The sequence below is a fragment of the Equus przewalskii genome, chromosome 8 (genome assembly GCF_037783145.1).
Source record: "Equus przewalskii isolate Varuska chromosome 8, EquPr2, whole genome shotgun sequence".
Lineage (NCBI taxonomy): Eukaryota > Metazoa > Chordata > Mammalia > Perissodactyla > Equidae > Equus > Equus przewalskii.
Genome location: NC_091838.1, coordinates 65,048,263 through 65,068,203, shown reverse-complemented (window position 1 = coordinate 65,068,203; position 19,941 = coordinate 65,048,263). Strand labels below are relative to the sequence as shown.

Sequence of the window (19,941 nt, the reverse complement as noted above, 5' to 3'; positions counted from 1 at the left end):
TGCACTTTTAAACTTCTCTATCAGTGCTCTTCGAGTCCACCATTGATGAGTATATAGGGCCTCCCGGGGGGGAGGGAGAGCCTGTCCCGCAGGGTGTGAGAACCAGCAGAGCAGGACTGAAAATGTGAATCCAGCAATGCCAGAGGGCCCGGGAGGGGACGTCAGTCCAGCAGATCCAAACTGCTGTTAGTAAGGTGAACCTTTCACATTGTATACATATATCAAATCACCATGATGGACGCTTTGAATATCTTACAGTTTTGTCAGTTATACCTCAATAAAGCTGAAAAGAAAAAAAAAAAGGCTAGGGGCTTAGGTGAGTCTTGACCTTGGTTGAAGAAGAGACGAAAAGAAAAAGGAAACAAATATTTTATGGAACTCCAGTGACGTGCTGGGCAGAGTATAACGTACCAATGAGAAATGTGGACTCTGCGAAACCCACTTCTGTGTTGAATACGAGACACAACACACACAAAGTGACTTCAGAAGGCGAAAAATACAGGGATGCGCAGAGCACGCAAGGCGAATACAAACTGAGAGCAACAACAAAAAGCATCAGTTTTGATCTTGATCTATCATGGGGTAAAATGCAGGCGGAAAAGCACGAAACAAGACAAAGAAAGACTGGTTTATGCTAAAGGCCAGAGTTCACAAGGAACACTCAGCACAAGGAAGATTTTGAATGCACACCAAATAACACAGCAGTGCCCGGTAGAGGAGAAATGGCAGAGGATGCAAGAAATAGAAACATACTGAGATTACGTAATTTAACATACTACTCTCAGTCCAAGACAGGGCAAGTGGACCTTAAAGTTATAAAAGACTGAAACATGGGGCTGGTCCAGTGGCATAGTGGTTAAGTTCACGTGCTCTGCTTTGGCGGCCTGGGGTTCGCAGGTTCAGATCTTGGGTGAGGACCTATACACTACTCATCAAGCCATGCTGTAGCAGCATCCCACATAAAATAGAGGAAGATTGGCACAGATGTTAGCTCAGTGGCAATCTTCCTCAAGCAAAAAGAAGTAGATTGGCAATGGTTGTTAGCTTGGGACCAATCTTCCTCGCCATGAAAAAAAAACCAAGAAACAAAAGACTGAAAGGTAATTGATAAGGGAGATCTGGATACATTGCAAACTTTGTGCCCTGATAATAAAGAATACACTTTCTTTGCAAATCCGCATAGAATATTCACAAAATTAACCATAGATTAGGTCATAAAAAATGCAATAAGGAGAAGGTGGAAAATGCAATATGGATAAGGTGGAAATAATATAAACAACATCCTCTGATGATAGTGGAATAAAACTAGAAAATCAATAATAAAACCAAACCACAGAAAGCCTTTCTTCATGGATTTTTAAAAACTCTCTGTGAAATAGCTCTTGGGTCAAAGGAGAAATAGAAACTGAAATTGTGGCATTTCTAAAAAAATAATAATGAGAGCCAGCCCTGATTGCCTAGTGGTTAAAGTCCGTCACTCACCACTTCAGCAGCCCAAGTTCTCTTCCTGGTCACAGAACCACGCCACCCATCTGTCAGCTGCCATGCTGTGGTGGCTGCTCGCAAAGAAGAACTGGAAGGATGTGCAACTAGGATATCCAATGATGTACTGGGGCTTTGGGGAGAAAACAAAAGGAGGAAGGTTGGCAACAGATGTTAGCTCAGGTGAATCTTTCTCTGCAGAATAATAATAATGATAATTAAAATACTGCATATATTACATATAAAAGAGAAAGGAAGAGTGTCAACTCTAGAGTCAGCTAGATCCACGATGGAATCTTGGTTCCACCACTTATGCATGAAATTAAGCAAATATCTCATTTAATCCAAATAAAAACCCTAGGTAATAGGTACCCCAATCTTTGTTTTATAGACAATGAAACTTAGTCCAGAAATGAGAGTTGAAGCAAACCGTAGATCTAGGACTCAAACCCAGGCCTGGCTGACACCAAACCCAGTTTCTTAATCATGACACCCCATTGCCTCCCGCTTTAGCACCCGACAGAACAGCTCACCTGAACTGTAAGCACCCTGGCCAGCAGTTAATGCTCTCTGGGATGCTAAAACCTGAGAACGGTTGACAAATGCCACAGCATCTTGGGGCTCCTCCTCTCAACTGGTGACACACAGCTACTTAGAGTTTGCATTAAAAACTCTAATGTTCAGTTTCTCGGAGAGAAACAGCCGTGGAACAGCAGGCAGGATTGCTGCTCTTTCTGTGAAAAAGGTCACCCAGCAGGCACTGAATCCACAAGAATATGTCACTGCTAGTGGTTGTCAGTGATTACAACGTTTTTTTTAATTCTCCTAAATAACCCTTGTTTTCTGTTAGTCAGCTCTTTGCCTTCACAGCCACTGCCCTAGTCCAGGCTCACATCCTCAGTCCTCCAGACTATTTGGATGTATTTACTACCAGGAGCTTTGTTTCTAGTTTGCTCCTTCCCCTGCCATCTACCCTGCACCCAGCAAGGGAGTCTGAAACACTCAAAATTTACCTATTTGGTCAAAATGCCTCCCCGTCACTTTCACTAATGTCGAAACTCCTCAGTACTGCATGAAAACCCCATGAACTTTTGGATCTTCCCTGACTGTCCAGCTCCTTCCCGTTTCATCCTTTTTGCTCCAGCAGCCCTTAAACAATTTGTGCATGTCCTATTCTTGCCTTCCTGGTCACCCTTGGTGCCTCAGCACAGGTGTAGCACAGGTCCTGCTCTCCGTCCATTATAGCACCCTTCATCAAATGACTTGTGATTGTTTTCTTACATGTGTACCCCAGCTTTCTAGAACTTTATACTTAGTACAAAGCAGGCATTCAGAAATATATGGTACATTATAAATGATATGTGGCATATTTATCTCTCCACGTTTGGTATTTTTACCTTTTCAGAAATTTCTTTAAAAAAAAATCTCCCACTAAATAGCCTTGAGAATAAGAGAATAAACATAAGTACAGTTCTATCCTGCCAGGCTCAGCAAACTTCAAGAAACCAGGACTATTTGTTAACTAAGGCTGTCAGTGGGTTGAAAGCAGAGGGACCATGGGAGGTGTATGAAGCTTTCGTCATGACTGTGTACTAGTAACAGACCCCACTGTAGACATTCACGGTTAAATCATGGAGCGATACTCACAACCTTTCTTGATATTTCAACAGTGCACATCTCTATTTATGGTATACAAGTGAAAAATTCACAGAAGGCGCTGTTGTGGTTTCAGATGGAAAAGTGTCACTCAGCACACTGATTCAGAGGGATGTCATCTGGTAAGTCCTGTAGGACACGAGGATATGTTCCCACAAAGTGCCCTCAGTGAAATCACCACAATCTAGTACCCGAGCTTCAGCCACAGAGGATCGGAAACCTGATTAGTATCATGGTGACACTGGATCCATCTCTCAGGGATGGACTGGCATTAACCAAACAAGCCGGGATTCACTTGTAATGGTCAGTGCAATTGTCAACCTGATGGAAATGCTGCATAGGAAGATCTGTGTGTCCTCCTGTTATGGGCAGGCTGTATTGGAAGATAACTGTGAATATAAGCAGAATACCAGAGTATTAAGTACACCAGAGCGCCAAGCAACAAAAGCAGTGTGGACTTTCAAGGCAGCCTAAGCAAGGCATTCTCTCCATGTGAGTCAGCTATGTGAGAAATTAAATTGTCATCAAGCTTATGAGTACAGGAGATGTGCTAATAGACCTTAAGAAGTATATTTTAGTCAAGGAAGCTGGAAGCCTTCGCTTCCCAGGTTAGGAGGGCCTTGCCAAGGTGGCCGTTAGGCTAATTTCTGCTTTACTGAGACTCCCATCTCCTTTGGTCTATACATAAGTGGGCCAGGGTCTTCCCCGCCCACCCCTGCCAAGTGGCTCTCTCCTGTCCCCTTTGGTTCACATGGTCTTGTTCCTGATGGGGATCAGAAGAGTGGACTTAGTTTTCCTGGCTTCCTGAAGTTGCTCCCCGTATCACCTTGTTCGAAGTTTTAGATGACCTCTAATACTTTGCTTACACATTTATAAACAGATGGTCTTTTGGTGACCACGAGCAACAGAGTAATCATTTTACTAGCTTAGCTTTGTTTCCTCCTTTTCCCAGTGTTTGGGGAACATTATTGTCTCCCCTCCGCCAACCCGCGATCCCTTACATAGAGTTCTCAACTCTGCTCTTGAAACTTGGAAGGTTGTTGAAAACTCCCCTCCTTTAGTGCATCTGGAAGGAAGATTCGTGAGGCACTCCTGTCCGTCTTCATTCTGCAGGAAGTCCTTGCTTGTGAAAAGTGCTTCTCCTGCTAAGAGGCTCACAAAATTTGTATTTTCTTGCTTCTGTTTTCTTCGTTCTTGGTTGGATACATCATGGTGGCCTCATAACTGAAACCATTGCCAGCAGGTCCTGATGGATATGACGTTTTGGCAACAAAGGGGAAATCCGTTTATAATGGTGCTGCAGTATGTGGACATAGTTTAAATAGCTAAAATGGAGACTCAGATTGACTATGCGCTGATCTCAGTGAATAAAACTCCCGAGTCGAAGTTAGAAAGTCTGCGTTTGAATCCCAATTCTGTCACTTATTCCCTTTAACTTTAGATGAAATGTTAAGTAAACTTTAACTTTAGATAAATTATCTAATCCCCTCTGATTCCCAGATTTCTTTTCTATAAAATGTGCTTAATAATACTGACCGTGTATAATTGATGTGGTGATTAGATGATTTAATGTAGACATCTTCTCATTCCTGACAGCATAACCATGCATAAAGGCAGCTTTCAATCAAAATATCCTCATTCCTGGGTGCAAGAGGAGGAGGGAAGTTTTTTCTCAGCAGAGAAAGGTTTCCGGGTCATCTCCCCAAGCTGTTGAGCAGAGATTAGTTTGTAAGACATTCTTTCACAGAAGTTTTTGGCCTTTTGAGATTTCTGGCTCTCTGCAGGAGCTTCAGTTTCAGTTTCCCAACTCATGGGCTCACAAAGCCTTAACTATTATCGATGTATCAAACTCCAAGTCCTCAAGCCCACTCGCCACTACCCAATCCACTACCTGCCATCACTCCATCCCTACTCCGCTTTCCCAGGGGTGCCTTATGTCCACTTGAATACTCCCAACCCTGGTTTTCAACGCCCTCTCACCCTTTTTTTGACACCTGGGAGTTTCCTCTTCTTTCTTGCAAGCTCAGGACTATATTAAAAGAGAAACAAGCAAGCATTTTAAATTATATCTTATCTAGCATATCCAGGTGTTGATAGCAGAAGGGTTTCTGAATTTGTGTAGACCACCATTTTGCTGGAACCAGAAGCCTTCTCACATGGCTATGGAATTTCTTGTAATTGGCTGTGTATATCATGAACAAAAGTCAGTGTTCTAGTTTCTCAATTATAATTTAAAAAAAGTTAAAATTTACCATCATGTTTAAAACTAAAAACAAATAAACAAACAAAAAACCACGAGTATTATTGATGAGTATTATCCCTCTACCACCAAGAGGACCATTTTGGTCATGCTTATTCATCTGTCTGTATCTGTCTATCCATCACCTCCATCTATCATATTATCTATCTATCTACCATCCATCTGTCACCTCCATCTATCATATTATCTATCTATCACCTCCATCTATCATATTATCTCTCTATCTCTATCATCTATCACCTCCATCTATCGTATTATCTATCTATCTATCATCGACCTATCTATCTATCTATCTATCTCTTGTTTCTTACCTAGACAACCCCTATTGAAATATTTTGTTACTGTAGAAAGGGTATACATAAAAAGGCGTGTTTGATTCAACACTGCTCACGTTCTGCATTTGACAAATATAGGAAGTAAAATATATAGTAACATTTCAACTGTTTGTTTAAAGGTGGTTGGAAAGAAGATGTTCAGGGAGGTTGGGCTGAATTAGTCATAAATCTGAAATAGGAAATGAAATCCTAGACAGCTGTATTATTTTTAAGTGTACATAGGGACACAAAGTAATGAGGCATGCCTTGTAGCATTCATAACAGACCTAAGAAAATAGGTAAGGCACTCCCTTTTTAAAGTTATTTTAAATGAAAGTTTAAATGTTATCAAAAGAATAAAGGCAGATAGTTTAAAAATCAAATAGATCTAAAAGATTTATTTTTTAAAGAAAGCAATGAGTGTTTATCATACATTTTGCAGCCCATTTGTAGACCAATCTAGAGACCCATGTCTGAGATCTGTGTAATTTTCTCACATTGTTTATTTGATAATGTCCTCTTCTGTTTTCTTTGTTTTCTCTCTCTGCATCCCCCATTGGAAGGATGTTGGATCTGCTGTGTTGATTATCTAAGTCTGTTTCTTTCTCTATTACTTGCATCACATTTTTTTGCTTTATTTTTTTTGCACCTTCTCATGAATATATTCTTTTTTTCTAAGTTTGGCACCTGAGCTAACAACTGTTGCCAATCTTTTTTTTTTTTTCTCTCTGCCTTTTCTCCCCAAATCCCCCCAGTACATAGTTGTATATTTTAGTTGTGGGTTCTTCTAGTTGTGGCACATGAGATGCCGCCTCAGCATGGCCTGAGGGGTGGGACCATCTCCGCTCCCAGGATCCACACCGAGGAAACCCTGGGCGGCCGCAGCCGAGAGCACGAACTTAACCGCTTGGTCTCGGGGCCGGCCCCATCATGAATATATTCTGTTTAAGTTTCAACTATTATATTTTAGCCTGTTTTGTTCTCTGAATGTTCCTTTTTAATAGAATTTTGTTCTTGTTTTGTGAATGCCATGTTTTCTCATAATTCTTGGGGACTATTCATTAGTTTTGTTGGATTTATCAATTGGTGAGAATTCATTTACAGTTATTGCTTGGTGTGTCAGCCTTACTAAGGGACCCCTTCTGATTCTGAAAATGTCAGTGTTTAGAAGTTTTCTCTGGGTCCATTGAGTTACTTAGGTGAGAACCATCCAGTCTCTCTCCTTGGGTATGGGTGGTGGGGAGAGAGTGGGAGAACACTGCCTGCCATCTTTCAGAGAGTCCCACCACTCAACTTGCAGAACTTACGTAGGAACTTTGTTTTAAGCCCTTCATCACCCGTAACCCTCTCTCTGGAGGTCCCAAGCCCCTGCAGGTGTGCAGAGCCAAGGGGCTCACATTTTGCTGGAATCCTCTCTGCAGCCCTCTGCGTTGTAACTTCCTGAGCTCTTCCTCCACTCTGCAGTCAGTTACCTGGCTCCATTGCTGTCTGTCCTTCATACAAGTATTGAACTCTTGCCTCTTTTATTCTCTTGTGGGTTACTACTTATCTTACTGTTTTTTTGCGGGATCTTTTAAGGGAGAGGAGATGAACATAAATGGCCAAGCCAGTATGTTTCTCCCAATTAGAACCCTTGCATAATTTACATCTTTGTATACAACAGAGTGCATGAAAGGTTCGTTTTAATGAGCTTAAAAAATATTTCCATAGCCTTGTTATTTTTCAGGAAATCTGTTTTCTCCATAGGTAAACTTAGGTATTCATCCTAATTATCATACATTTTTAATCAGTGGGATATGAATTAGTAAGGTTTCCCTGGCAAAGGTAAGCTAGTTTAAAAAAAGAATTTAAGTATCTTTGGTTAGCCTTGAGGAAAAGAGTTGAGGAGAAGGCTCGCCAAGCGTGGTTCCATGATGCATCAGTACACAATAAAATGAGTTTATTTTAGTCCATTCCTGTGCCTCTAAGCACCATTCCAGGAAAATCTCAGTTTCCCCTCTTCTAAGAGCACTTTGAGAGGTTGAACTTGACCATCTGGGTGCTGAGAGACTTTTGATAATGTTGACTCTCAATATTTAGGTCTTGATCCTTTGCTCTTGCTGCATTAATTGAACTCCATTTGGTTTGCAAAAAGCTGCCCCAGGATTTTCCAGCTGAGATAATGAAGCCTGCGAAAATAACCCCAGTGCTATCCTGCAGGCACTCTCTATTCAAGCAGGCGTCACTTACCATGGGGATGGAGAGAAGGGAGGGGGATTCAGAGAGAAGTCCCTGCCCTCCCTTCCTTTGATGCATGCATGGAATTTCACTTTCCTTAGTGGAAGATGAGTTTAGGGGGCACAGAGAGCTGTGGATTTATAACAACACCTACCTGGACATACAGGGCTTATGTCTGTTGACAGATACTCCCTTTATTCCACAATAATACTAGAACAGGAATTTTGACATTTCCCATCCGTTAAACCTGGTTGAGATTTCTTTCCTTTTCTTAAAATTCAGCTTTGAAATAGATAGTTTTGATCGTTCACGTTCAGGTGACAGAGTTCTTGCCCTGACAGAGCTCACCGTCAGGTAGGGAATATGTACAAGTAAGCCGGCAGTTACAGAATAGTGCTATAGAAAGGTAATGAGGGAAGGAAAGATACTATGGAAGCTCCCTGGCAGGAAAACTACCTAATCCAAAGTTCTGTTTTTTGGAGAAGGGTGGGTGGTGGCAAAAGGGAATGATTGTCAGAAAAAGTGATGTCTGTGCTGAGACTTGAATAATACAGAAGAAGTTAGCCAGGTCCAAGGTTGGGGTAGGAAGACAGAGGGGGTGTTCTTGGCAAAGGAAATAGTATGAGTCTAGGCACTGAGGCAAGAAAAAACATAGTTCTTCTTAAAAAAAAACTGGAAGAAGTTTAGTCTCTTTGAAGTGTGTCTCTTCATCTATAAGAAGAAGGTGTTGAGAGTCTGGAGAGGTTGTCATGATCAGAGCTAAGCCATTTTATGGTTTGGACTTTATCTTAGGAGGGGCGGAAGCCATGGAATGACACAACGAAGATCCCTCTGGCTTCACAGCAAAGCCAGGACTGGGAGGAGGTGAGACTGAAGGATGAGGGAGCAGTTAGGGGATAACTGCAGAAATTGAGGTGAGAGATGATTCTGACTTCTACTACAGTAGGACAGCAGCACTAAAGAGAAGTTTGATGAATTTGAGAGATTGTAAGAGATGGAATCAACAGGAATTGGCATTTTATTGGAGGAATGAGGCAAAAGAAGGAGTCCAAAACTAACTGCTCTGTCATCCATGGACATAGAGCCGTGGCAGCCACACCCTGGCCACTATTTCCGGATATTACACTGGCCCGAGTGAATGGGACTGAGGACAGGCATGTTTTGGTGGAGGCTGGGGGTAGGTAGAGTCATAGGACAAGTTTAGGCCTTTAGAGATACTGCCTCCATTGAGACTCAGGGTATGACTGCCTTTTGACAGTTGTGTGTTGCCAGCTGGATTTTCGTGCGTGGTGAGGGAAGCAGCATTTCTTGTTTCTCTTTTGCATTTGCCGTAGTTCTTAGAACAGCACAGAGAAATCACTCACTAACTACAGAACAGCCATTGCGGTGATGTCGGTCAAGGTCCTGGCAGGACGCAGGTGTCACCTTGAAGGGTTACCTGGAGAGCGGTGAATAAAGAGACTATTTACAGAAGAGCAGGCTGTGTTGAAGGAACCAATAAGGGCTTAGCAACAGCAGGAAGCTGCTCCCACCCCTGGGACTGAGGGGCAAAGGCAGCAAGTCACTGAAGCCTGGTGAGGACTAGAGCCCTGGGAGATGAACATGGCCCAGGGAGGGTTGGCCGTAGGTCAATACCCCCACCTTTCTCCTCTTCTGCACTAGAACCTCCTGTTGACACTTTTGATTGGCTTGGCTGCACACAACTGAGAGCCAAGCGATAGGGAGCCTGAGTGATGCTGGTTTTTTTGTTTGTTTCCTTTATTTTTTTTGAGGAAGGTTAGCCCTGAGCTAACATCTGCTGCCAATCCTCCTCGTTTGTTTTTGCTGAGGAAGACTGGCCCTGAGCTAACATCCATGCCCATTTTCCTCTACTTTACATGTGGGATGCCTACCACAGCATGGCTTGCCAAGCGGTGCCATGTCCACACCCTGGATCTGAATCGGTGAACCCCGGGCTGCCAAAGCGGAACATGCGAACTTAAGCACTGTGCCACTGGGCTGGCCCCAGTGATGCTGTTTAGTACATAGAGTTTGACTTCTTGGAGCACAGAGCAAGGCAGAGAAGGGCAGAGAATAAATCTGGAGGCAAAAATAGAAAAAAAAAAATCACAAAAGTCTATTTATATTCTGCTTCCTTGAAAATAGGTCCGACATGTACATGACAAGTGATAACTAGGTATAAGAAAAAATATGGTTAACCCGAACACTTCATTTCCTGACCTGTTGGATAAAAACATCTTGGACAGTCCCAAATCAGTATTTCTAAGTTCCTGCCTAAGAAAAGGTGTCATGCCTCATCTAGAGTTTTGATCAAGATTTCTTTTGGCCACGGTGATGTGAGCTGGATATAGAAGTGACAATCAAGAGGCTCAGAGAAAACGACAGTCTGTTTCACTCAAGTTGGAAGTGGCAGGAGGGCAGTGCAACAGAGAGTGGACCGGGCAGCTCACCTAAGAAACGGCCTTGATGATGGATTGTTGTCCTCTCCTTGGAAGGTGACAGAAATCTAGAGGGAGTGTCCTCTTCCATGATGACAAAGCTGGGGGCTGGAGAAGGTGCAGGTAAGAATGTTGCCGTCAACGTACCACGCTGGTTTTGACGGTGAAATATCCATAAAAAGGCAAAGATAGATGGAGATGTGAAAAGAGGAAGAGCTACTTCTGAGCAGTAAGCTTTGATCAGTGGCAATCAAAACAGCAAAATCTTTTTAACGTTAATTTGCTCTCATCTAAAATGCCGAATCATCTACCCTTTATAGACACACTTTCGCTTGTAATGTAGTGCTTTTTTTTTCCCCTAGAATAAAACCCTCTCCTCTGCCTCTGTTATGAAACTCACAGGAAAGGCCACGTCGTGCAATTTGTTTTCGTTTCCTGTATTATTAAAGATTCAGGCAATCAGAAAATGTTTCCTCATGTTACCTGGAAACAAAACACTAGACCCAGAAGTTGGAATTCTTGGAGCTATTTTCTTTCTCAAGCTCCCTGGCAAGATTTTTTGCTGGATGCATTGTGCAGTCTTGAAAAGATGACTAACTTTCAGACCAGGCCAACCTGGGTTCATTATCAGCTTTTTCCTTATTATCTGGGCGACTTTGGTCAATTTACTTAAGGTCTTTGTTTTTTTTTTTTTTATTATATAAAATGAGGGTGATAGTCTCTCTATGTATGTACTCTTTTAAGAATTAAATAAGTTGATATGTGTCTAATGCCTGGTACTTAAAAGGCACTTAGCAAATGTAGTCTCTTCCCATTTACCTTTTTTTCCAGAAAAATGATTCTTTCAGTGTTGTGAAAATTTTTGTTTATTGAGATAAGTTTATATAACATTATATAAATTATAAATTTCAGGTGTGTATCATAATAATTTGACTTCTGTATAGACTACATCGTGTTCACCACCGAAAGTCTGTTTGCCACCCATCACTGTACATGTGTCCCCTTTTACCCCTTTTGTCCTTGCCCCGAGATGTGTTAAGAATTTCTTAGATAGTTTTTTTAAGTGCTGGGAAAGCCCTGGGTAAAATATTGCATTGAAAAGTATAAAACAGCTGTTTGGGTAGATGAAAACCACATCGTGATTTTATACGTTTCTGTCGGATACTGCATCTGAAGTAGCTGACAGTTTGAAGAACTGGGTCAATTTGCAAATAGTATCTTTAGATTGATTTCTCCAGGGAAAACAGAGACAGGACTTGAATCACTAAGAAGCGGTTGACGCCTACCAAGGCCACATCCAGTTTTATAGAAATATTCTAATAAGTCTTGAAGGCAGAATTCTCCAGCCTGCTGTCAGCTACTTGGAGAAGGAGAGTGACAGATAGAACAGCGTGCGTGAGCCAGAGTAGGAATTCAAACCGAAGTATTTCTGCCGATACCGTAGTAATCCCAGGGTCCTGTTGACATCACTTGGCATCAGGTTTCCAGGCTTCACAAATCTATGATCATTATGGCTGTGTACGAAGTTATAACAATGTTGCTCATGCACGACCAGCAATACAGAATGCATATTTTAGTCATTTTTTTTTCTAGTTCTGCGGATTTTTCTATTGTATTCCATCCATCTTTTCTTTCTGAATCCTTCATAAGGTGAGAAGTAGACCATTTCAAGGCAGATGCTGATAGCTTTTGATGTCTGTGAAGGAGAGAAGAACTAACTAGCACATATCAGCATTGAGCTAAATGAACTAGCCAAACCTTTATAAACCAACGTTCAGGGCGGCTGAGAACTAGTGAATATCACCCTCTTAGAAGTCTGTGTGTTGTAGTGGAAAGAGCTTATAGCTTTGAAAACAGAAGGACATAGGTTTAAATCCTAGCTCTTTGTGATCTTAGTCATCTTATTTTACCTCTCTAAGTCCCAGTTAATCCCTCCATAAAATGGGCATGACAAGACCTACTTTTCAGAATTGTTACACAGAATTGTTAACAGAATTGCTACAATGTTACACATTGAGTGCCGCTCAATGAGGTCTGCATAACCTCTTGGAAAAGGGGGGTTTTATCATGGAATATATAAAGCCTCTGAATGAAAAGTGTACCTTCCAGGAACATGAGTTTTGCTCTGAATTTGGGGAGAATAGAATTTATTATAGAGTTCATTCCCATGAATTTTAAAGGTAAAACATGAGACTTCAAACAAATTTATGCTTGTAGTTATCTTAGCTCAAACCTAGGCTCCCTAAAGATACAAGTTCCCCCACTTCATCAGTTAAGAGCTCCCAGATAGAAAGTTGTTAGAGGAACTTATGTATATAACAGTATTTGGCAAATGTTACCAGTCACGTTTCAGTGAAAGAAACAGAAACTAGTCTAGGTAACTTAAGCAGAGAGGTATTCAATATGAGGAATTAGTTGCTTACCAAAAAGTGAGAAGACTATAGATTGGGTCTCCATAAATGACCCTCAGAACTCTACAGTACTGAAATAATCAGGAAAGTGGGGAACCAGGAGGTGTCCATTGGAACTCTTGAAATTATACAGCATAAGAGCAGTGATCTAGAAATCAAGAAACTGGGGTGAGGGTCCTGACACCTTACAACTGCCTCATGACACCTAGAAAACTAGTCATTGGACACTCGAGCTCCAAGCTAGCTGCCATTGCCTCTTCCTTTTGACACTGAAAACCTTGCTTGCCAGTAGTAGTAGTCAAAACACCAGGAGTGTGTCCTTCTCTTCACTTCCACCTTCCAATTCTCAGAGGAATATATAAACTATATATCTGGCAGAACCTAATATGTCTCCAGAACCCTAGCTGCAAGGGAATCTGGAAAGATGGATTTTCTTTTTTTTTTTTTTTCATTTTTAGCATTCTACATTGTAAAGAGAGTGCAATGAGGCTGAGTAAGCCAATTCACTGTATCCATCACACAAAGTATTAGCTACATGGTAGAAGCTCAAGAAATGCTAATTCTCCTCCCTTCCCCTGTAATGACTCATAATATAAAAGCTGAAAGGAAACTCTGTGCCTTGATCTAGTTTGGAGAATTGTGGCAAAGATAGTACCTCCCCTACTGGATCAGTGTTGTAGAGTTCTGGAAATAGGTTATAGTGACAGAGACAGTAGTGCTGACCAAATAGGCCATTTGTTCTCCTGAATTTCCGGGCCTTCTTGCAGGTATGTTGGGTTTTGTGACTAATTCTGGCTAATGAAATAGGAGCAGAAATGATGCGTCCACTTCTGGGCTAAGGCAGTGATGGGCACCCATGTTCTTGGAGGTGCAACTACAAAATGGCAGAGCTTCCTTAAGCCTGGCCTCCCTTGGGACCTGTTGGAACAGATCCCCACTCCACCTACCTCAGACCCTTTTTGGACATATCGCATGTTATTTTCATAAAGTTTGGTTATCATAGATGACTGAGACTTCAGGATGATTTGATAGCACAGCATAAACCTAGCCTATCGTGACTAATACGAGCATCATGTAAATGAACTCATCATTTAGTCAAGATGATTAATATTTACCGGGAGACACGAGTAATTATGAAGCTGGGAGTAAATGAAATTTTTTCTCTCTTGTTTCCCACTTTATATTGTTTTTAATATACAGCCTAAAAACAACCATTTTGCTTCCTTTGTAGTTGAAGTCATCCAAGTGAATAAAGCATGACCTAAAGGTATCAGATGAAGGACCAGTGGGCCTTTTCACAGTGAGAACATGTGAAAAGCATTCTTTATCATTGCAATTATAGCTGTTGCTTTTGGAGACTGTTATTATTTGTGGCGAAGGCTCTTTCCCTCTGGGACTAAAGGACACCTTTGTTCGAAGGAAGCTTTGCATCTGTTTGCCTCAGCAAAACTAGATGTAACTATAATATAACCAAACTCTGCCACAGCTAATGCTAGAATTTATGTGTACATTCGTGGCATTTTTTCTCCCTTTCTAGGTTATAATTACTTGCATTTGAAGATAAGACTACCAATTTTTGATAAAGAAAAGAGACTTGAAAACACTTCACTCTTTTATTTACCCTCGCCCCTTGACCTGTTCTCTCATATTTCCATCCAAATTAGCTTCCACTACTGTAATCTCAAGCTTCTTTTAAAAATCTTGTTATTGCAGCATTGGTGTGAAAATTAAATGAGGTAATATATGTTAAACTATTTCATGAGCTGGGAATCCTTAAGAATATAAGAAAAACAACATGCCTCATTGAAGATGTCTACACATCATTATCACTTCATTGGAGCCCACAAGAAACCCAAAGCTTCCCCAACTTGAGTCCCCCTGTATCAGCCTTTGTAGCTGTTACCACGTGGTGGTTTTACACTTATTTGTGTCTTTATTTGACTAACACCTGACTTTCACACTAGCTCCCTGAGTACAGTGGCCTTGTTTACTTTTGCTCAGCATTTTATCCCACGTGCCCAGCCCAGTCACTGATTGGCTCAGGACCGGCATTGAATAAATGCTCACTGGATGAATATATATATATGGGCAAATGGACTGATAAGTGGATAAGGGAAAGAGAACACAAGAAGACCCAGGAGATAGAGAAGGGCTTCCCAATTCTTCTTCACGATTGCCTCAGTCTGTATATTGGGTTGCAAAAATCATGAGGCACCATTTAAAGAGGAAAAATTGCCCTCCAACTATGACCACAGTGCAGCGTATTCTTTTTTTTTTCAGGGGAACCAGAACTGTGACCTCTGTAGACCTATTTGTAAGAGTTGGAGAGTATTAATATTGGGATGAGCTCTAAGTAGTTTCCTTACTTCTGTGTGGCCAGAGTTCTGATTGTAGTTGCAGCCCTTTGGCTTAGAATTGTTTGTCCTGCAGAGCTGTGAACTCGAGCCTAGAGGAGCTGGGGAGGAGGGGTGACCTTGGCAAGGTCAGCGTCTTTCCCCTTCTAGGCGGCCCTGGAGCTGACCAGACAGAACGGAGCCAGAGGGCCCCAGCTACAGGCACTTCTGCGAATCTGACAGACCATGTACTCCTTCAGGTTGTCCAGCTGTCCCTGCACTACGTAGCCCAAGCAGACAGGATGGCTTACAACCACAGGAAATCAAAATCCACCCTGCAGATGCATTCCAGTCAGTGTCCGACCAGGAAAGCAGACTACTCTAGGCCTTTTAAACGAGGGGATTGAACGCAGGGAATTGGTTATAATGGTAAAGGAAGAGCTGAGAAGTCAACAGGGGTTTTTCCTTTCTTCTGCGCTCCAGTCTCCCCTGGTGCCTCGTGTGGGCAGAAGCCATGTGACACAGAAGCCTCAAGTAATTATCCCCAATATGATACTGAGCAAAGTCAGAGAAAGAGCAAGGAATGGAACTGAGGCTCAGGGCAAACAGTCTCAGGACAGGCCCAGGAAGGCACCTGATTCACCTCTCTATTTCTAGTATTTAGCACACAGTGGATGCCCCCAAAATATTACATTGAATGCAAAGAATGATCAGTACCTGGCTCTGACACTTAACTCTGTGTTTTGTACAGCAAGTCATTCCATCTCTCTGAGTGTATTCCTGGACATAAAATAGAAATAATATAGGTTCCCCATTCTTATCCTACAGAGCAGAGGATTCTGATCTTTAGTGTCTTGCAGGAGCTCTGTGTCATCTTCCAAAAAAAAAAAGCTTCTATTTTCATTGTATAAGACTCTGATCAGTAGCATACATCACCCTGACCCCCAAGACTGACCCTGGATGTCACTCTTTTGAATGAGACCTTCATGTTAAATGACTTTAATATGAGTTGTTATTTCTTTGGTGGAGTGCGAGAAACCAATACTTTTTTTTTTTTTTTTTTTTGAGGAAGATTAACCCTGAGCTAACATTTACTGCCAATCCTCCTCTTTTTGCTGAGGAAGACTGGCCCTGAGCTCCCGTCTGTGCCCATCTTCCTCTACTTTGTATGTGGGATGCCTGCCACAGCATGCCTTGCCAAGTGGTGCCATGTCCACACCTAGGATCTGTACTGGCGAACCCCAGGCTGCCAAAGCGGAACGTGCACACTTAACTGCTGTGCCACCAGGCTGGCCTCCAATACATTTCTGATTGATGGCTCTGGTCCCAAATAACCTACATATTGCTCTACAATATCACTTAAAAATATTTAATGATTTATTGAATCATTTGTTCAGTTACTTTTTCAATAGATAATACATGTACATGGCGTAACATGAACAGGAAGACATGCAGAGAAAAATAAGTCTCCCTTTAAGTCTGATGTCCAAGCTGGTTCTCCTCCCCAGAAGCGGCTGCTGTTGCCAACTTTCCATGTTAAAATGTCAATTTAAGGCGATAATTATTTCCCTGAAATTTCCAGAAGACAAGTGTGTAGGGCTTCAGTAACCAATTACCACAAACTGAGTGGCTTTAAACAGCAGAAATTTATTCTCTCCCAGTTCTGGAGGGCCGTGCTCCCTCCAAAGGATCTAGGGAGAATCCTTGCTTGCTTTTTACAGTTTCTGGTGGCTCCCAGCAATCCTTGGTGTCCTTGGCTTGTAGCTAGTTGCATCTCTCCAATCTCTGTCTCCATCCTCACTGGCCTTCTTCTCTATGCGTATATCTTTGTGAATCCTCTCTTTTTCTTTTATAAAGACAGTAGTCATAGGATTTAGGGCCACTCTGATCCAGAATGACCTTATTTTAACCAGTTACATCTGCAAAGATCCTATTTCCAAAGTAAGGTCACCAAGGTCCTGGATAGACACGAATTTTCAGGGGACACCATTCAACCCACTACAGTAGGTAGTGGTACCTCTCAAATTTCCCCAAAGATCATACTTACGTGGGGCAGGGAGGTTAAAATTAAATGATTAAAAATGCAGATTCCTGGCCCCATCTCAGACCCACAAAATTAGAACCTCTGGAGAAGGAGCCTGGAAATCTGTAGTTTTTTTGTTTTTGTTTTTTCCAGTCAATGAAAGGGAAACTTCATTGAGGCCCCAGGGCCATGAGGCTCAGGCGGGAGGTGACCCTTTGGGCAAAGGAGGAGCCAGAGGAGGGGCCTTATTTGACCTTCCTCTTGGGGCACGTGTTATTGGCGTGGCCGCACTGCTTCTTGCGGCAGTTGACAGCACGAGGGTGCGGGCGAGCGTAACACTTGCAGCAAATCATCTCGTCGCAGTTGTATTTCTGGGCGAGCTGGCAGAGGGAAGGCTCAAGGATGCTGCCCTGCAGGGCGGAGCACCAAGTGCAGGGTGGAGTCTCTCTGGATATTGTAGTCTGAGAGAGTGCGGCCATCTTCCAGCTGTTTGCCGGCAAAAATCAGACATTGCTGGTCAGGTGGGATGCCCTCTTTGTCTTGGATTTTAGCTTTAACATTCTCAATGGTGTCACTGGACTCAACCTCAAGGGTGATGGTCTTGCCCGTCAGGGTCTTCACAAAGATCTGCATGTCTGCGTCCGCTCGGCCGCCTCATTGAAGAGAAAGAGGGCCTGGAAATCTGTAGTTTTAATAAATTCTCTCAACGTGTCTAATGATTGGGTAAATATGGAAAATCCTCTTGTGAAATAAACAAAAGCAAAAATACCAAAGTATAAAACTTGATCCAGTAGACTTGAGATCAAACACTGGGTGTGCCAGTATTGGGCATTTTATCTAATTCGTGTGAGCCTCAGTCTTCCTAACTATAGAATGGTAGCAATGATAATGGTAGCTCCGTTGTAGAGTTGCTAGGAGTGGAAAGAATGCATGTACGTGAACTCCAGATGTTGCAGAGCTGCTAGGAGGCAGATATGAGACTTGAACTCAGAACTTCTGAGTCCATGTCCATCATGCACTTGCCATTGAAACCTATCTTCCTTTTGATGTGACAGAGAAATTGTACATAGGAGTCCTTTAAAGAGCTCCGTTCTCTCAAAGAGTTTTAAATTGGATTCTATGCACTACGCTATAATACATGCACACTTACCAGAAAGTACTTAGTGAAAAGAGCAGTGTGTTTTTTGACCCCTTGGTGACATCTTCCACCTAGAACCATCCACTTACCTCCCTCCTTGCTAACCCTAACAGACCTACTTCACAAGCCCCTAGTCATCCTGCAGTCATCACACAGATAGCATTCTGGGCAGTCTTTTCCGTCTTCCTCCCTCAAAACAGAATCATTGTCATCGTTATTCTGAGAAACCCCAGCTATATTTTTCTAGCACTTGCTGTACTAAGACCAAGGCGGTAAGTGACAAAACTGCGTGGGAGCCCAGCCCTTTCTCCCTCCAAAGCTCATGGGGCACAGAACCATCACTTTACACTGTCTCTTTAAGCCCCTTCCAAAGTTATCCTAACCATCCTGTATGAGGTGAAGGAGGGACAGCTTATTTCCTCCACTGAACTTTAACTCCTTCTAGTCATCTATTCCAAAGCAAAACTCCATGTTTCATTCATTTTTGGGTTCTGAAGTCTAGCACAATCCCTGATTTGAAGTGTGGTCTCAGACCAGCAACATCAACATGTCCTGGAAATTTGTAGAAATACAACTTCTTGGAGGTCTGGGGGTGGCATCCAGCAATCTGTGTTTTAACAAGCCCTAACAGTGGCTCTGATGTACACTCAAGTCTGAGAACCACTATAGGATGACATCCCCCTACCTGGTATCCAAAACACAGATTCTCAGACCTGTGTGTACTCTGGATGACCATTGCTCACACGGCTTTATAGCCCACCTGGCATCATGTTGTCATTGCCTGATGCTCTCTCTGAACTGATTTCTTAGTGCAGGGGATTGCTCTAGTTCATACTTAATTAGCCAGTACCTTATTCAGTGCCTGACACATAGTAGGTGCTCAGTACATGTCTGCCAACAGCGTGGGGGAATTCATGAGTACAGGGAAACTAGACCTACACTTTGGAGAACATGATGCATTTTTAAGAACTAGAAGGAACCTTAGACAACAATTTATTCTAGAGTAAACTAAAGCCCAGTTGAGAAGGATTTCCAGGTTACAACAGCGACTTAATGGCAAAATGAGATGTGAATGATGTCTTGATGTCTTCTATCTCCTTGCTACTCAAAGTATACTCTGGGGACACCAGCAGCAGCGCATCACCTGGGAGTCTGTGGGAAATGCTGAATCTCAGGCCCAACTCAGGCCTGTTGAACCAGAATCCGCTTTTTCATATGATTCATCTCATTACAGTTTGAGAGGCATTTTCATTTTGACTAGATCACTGGGCTTTCGGTAAACTCATCTCTCATCCTTTAGTTGAATGTCCTTTTTTTGTTTTCTGGAGGTGAAATTCAATTTCCTAGTGAATCCACATGTGTGAGGAATTTATTAAGGAGGGGATGGTGCTGGTGAACTTAATTAAATTCACTCAGTGCCTTGGAAATAAAGCTTTAAACAAATGATTAGAAAAAGTTCTTTCGGTACAGATGGGATAACTGATTTCTCATTTAGAATAGCACCCACCCTGGCTCAGATCCAGGCAAAATGTCAGCTGCTCCAACTCACAAAAGGTCAACATATTGCTTCTAACAACGTTTATGAAATACTCATCTCAGAAGTGGGAGCACCATGGAGATGGCTTATATGTAATCCAGCTCCTTGATGTCATCAACCTTAGATGCTTAC

The 19,941-nt window shown here is 42.3% G+C and overlaps 1 protein-coding gene and 1 pseudogene across 3 annotated transcripts in view; one reads left to right on the top strand and one right to left on the bottom strand.

The window, feature by feature from the left end:
- SNTB1 (syntrophin beta 1) overlaps window positions 1-19,941 on the top strand; it is a 228,187-nt gene that overhangs the window by 102,232 nt on the left and 106,014 nt on the right. For 2 of the 3 annotated variants that reach the window (XM_070630924.1, XM_070630926.1), the window contains one exon: window positions 3,153-3,260. The exons of the other annotated variant lie outside the window; for it this stretch is intronic. In XM_070630924.1, coding sequence (XP_070487025.1) covers window positions 3,153-3,260 — 108 coding nt within the window. The remainder of the gene's footprint in view (window positions 1-3,152; window positions 3,261-19,941) is intronic. 3 annotated transcript variants of the gene reach the window in all.
- LOC103541101 (ubiquitin-ribosomal protein eL40 fusion protein-like) lies at window positions 17,276-17,811 on the bottom strand (annotated as a pseudogene).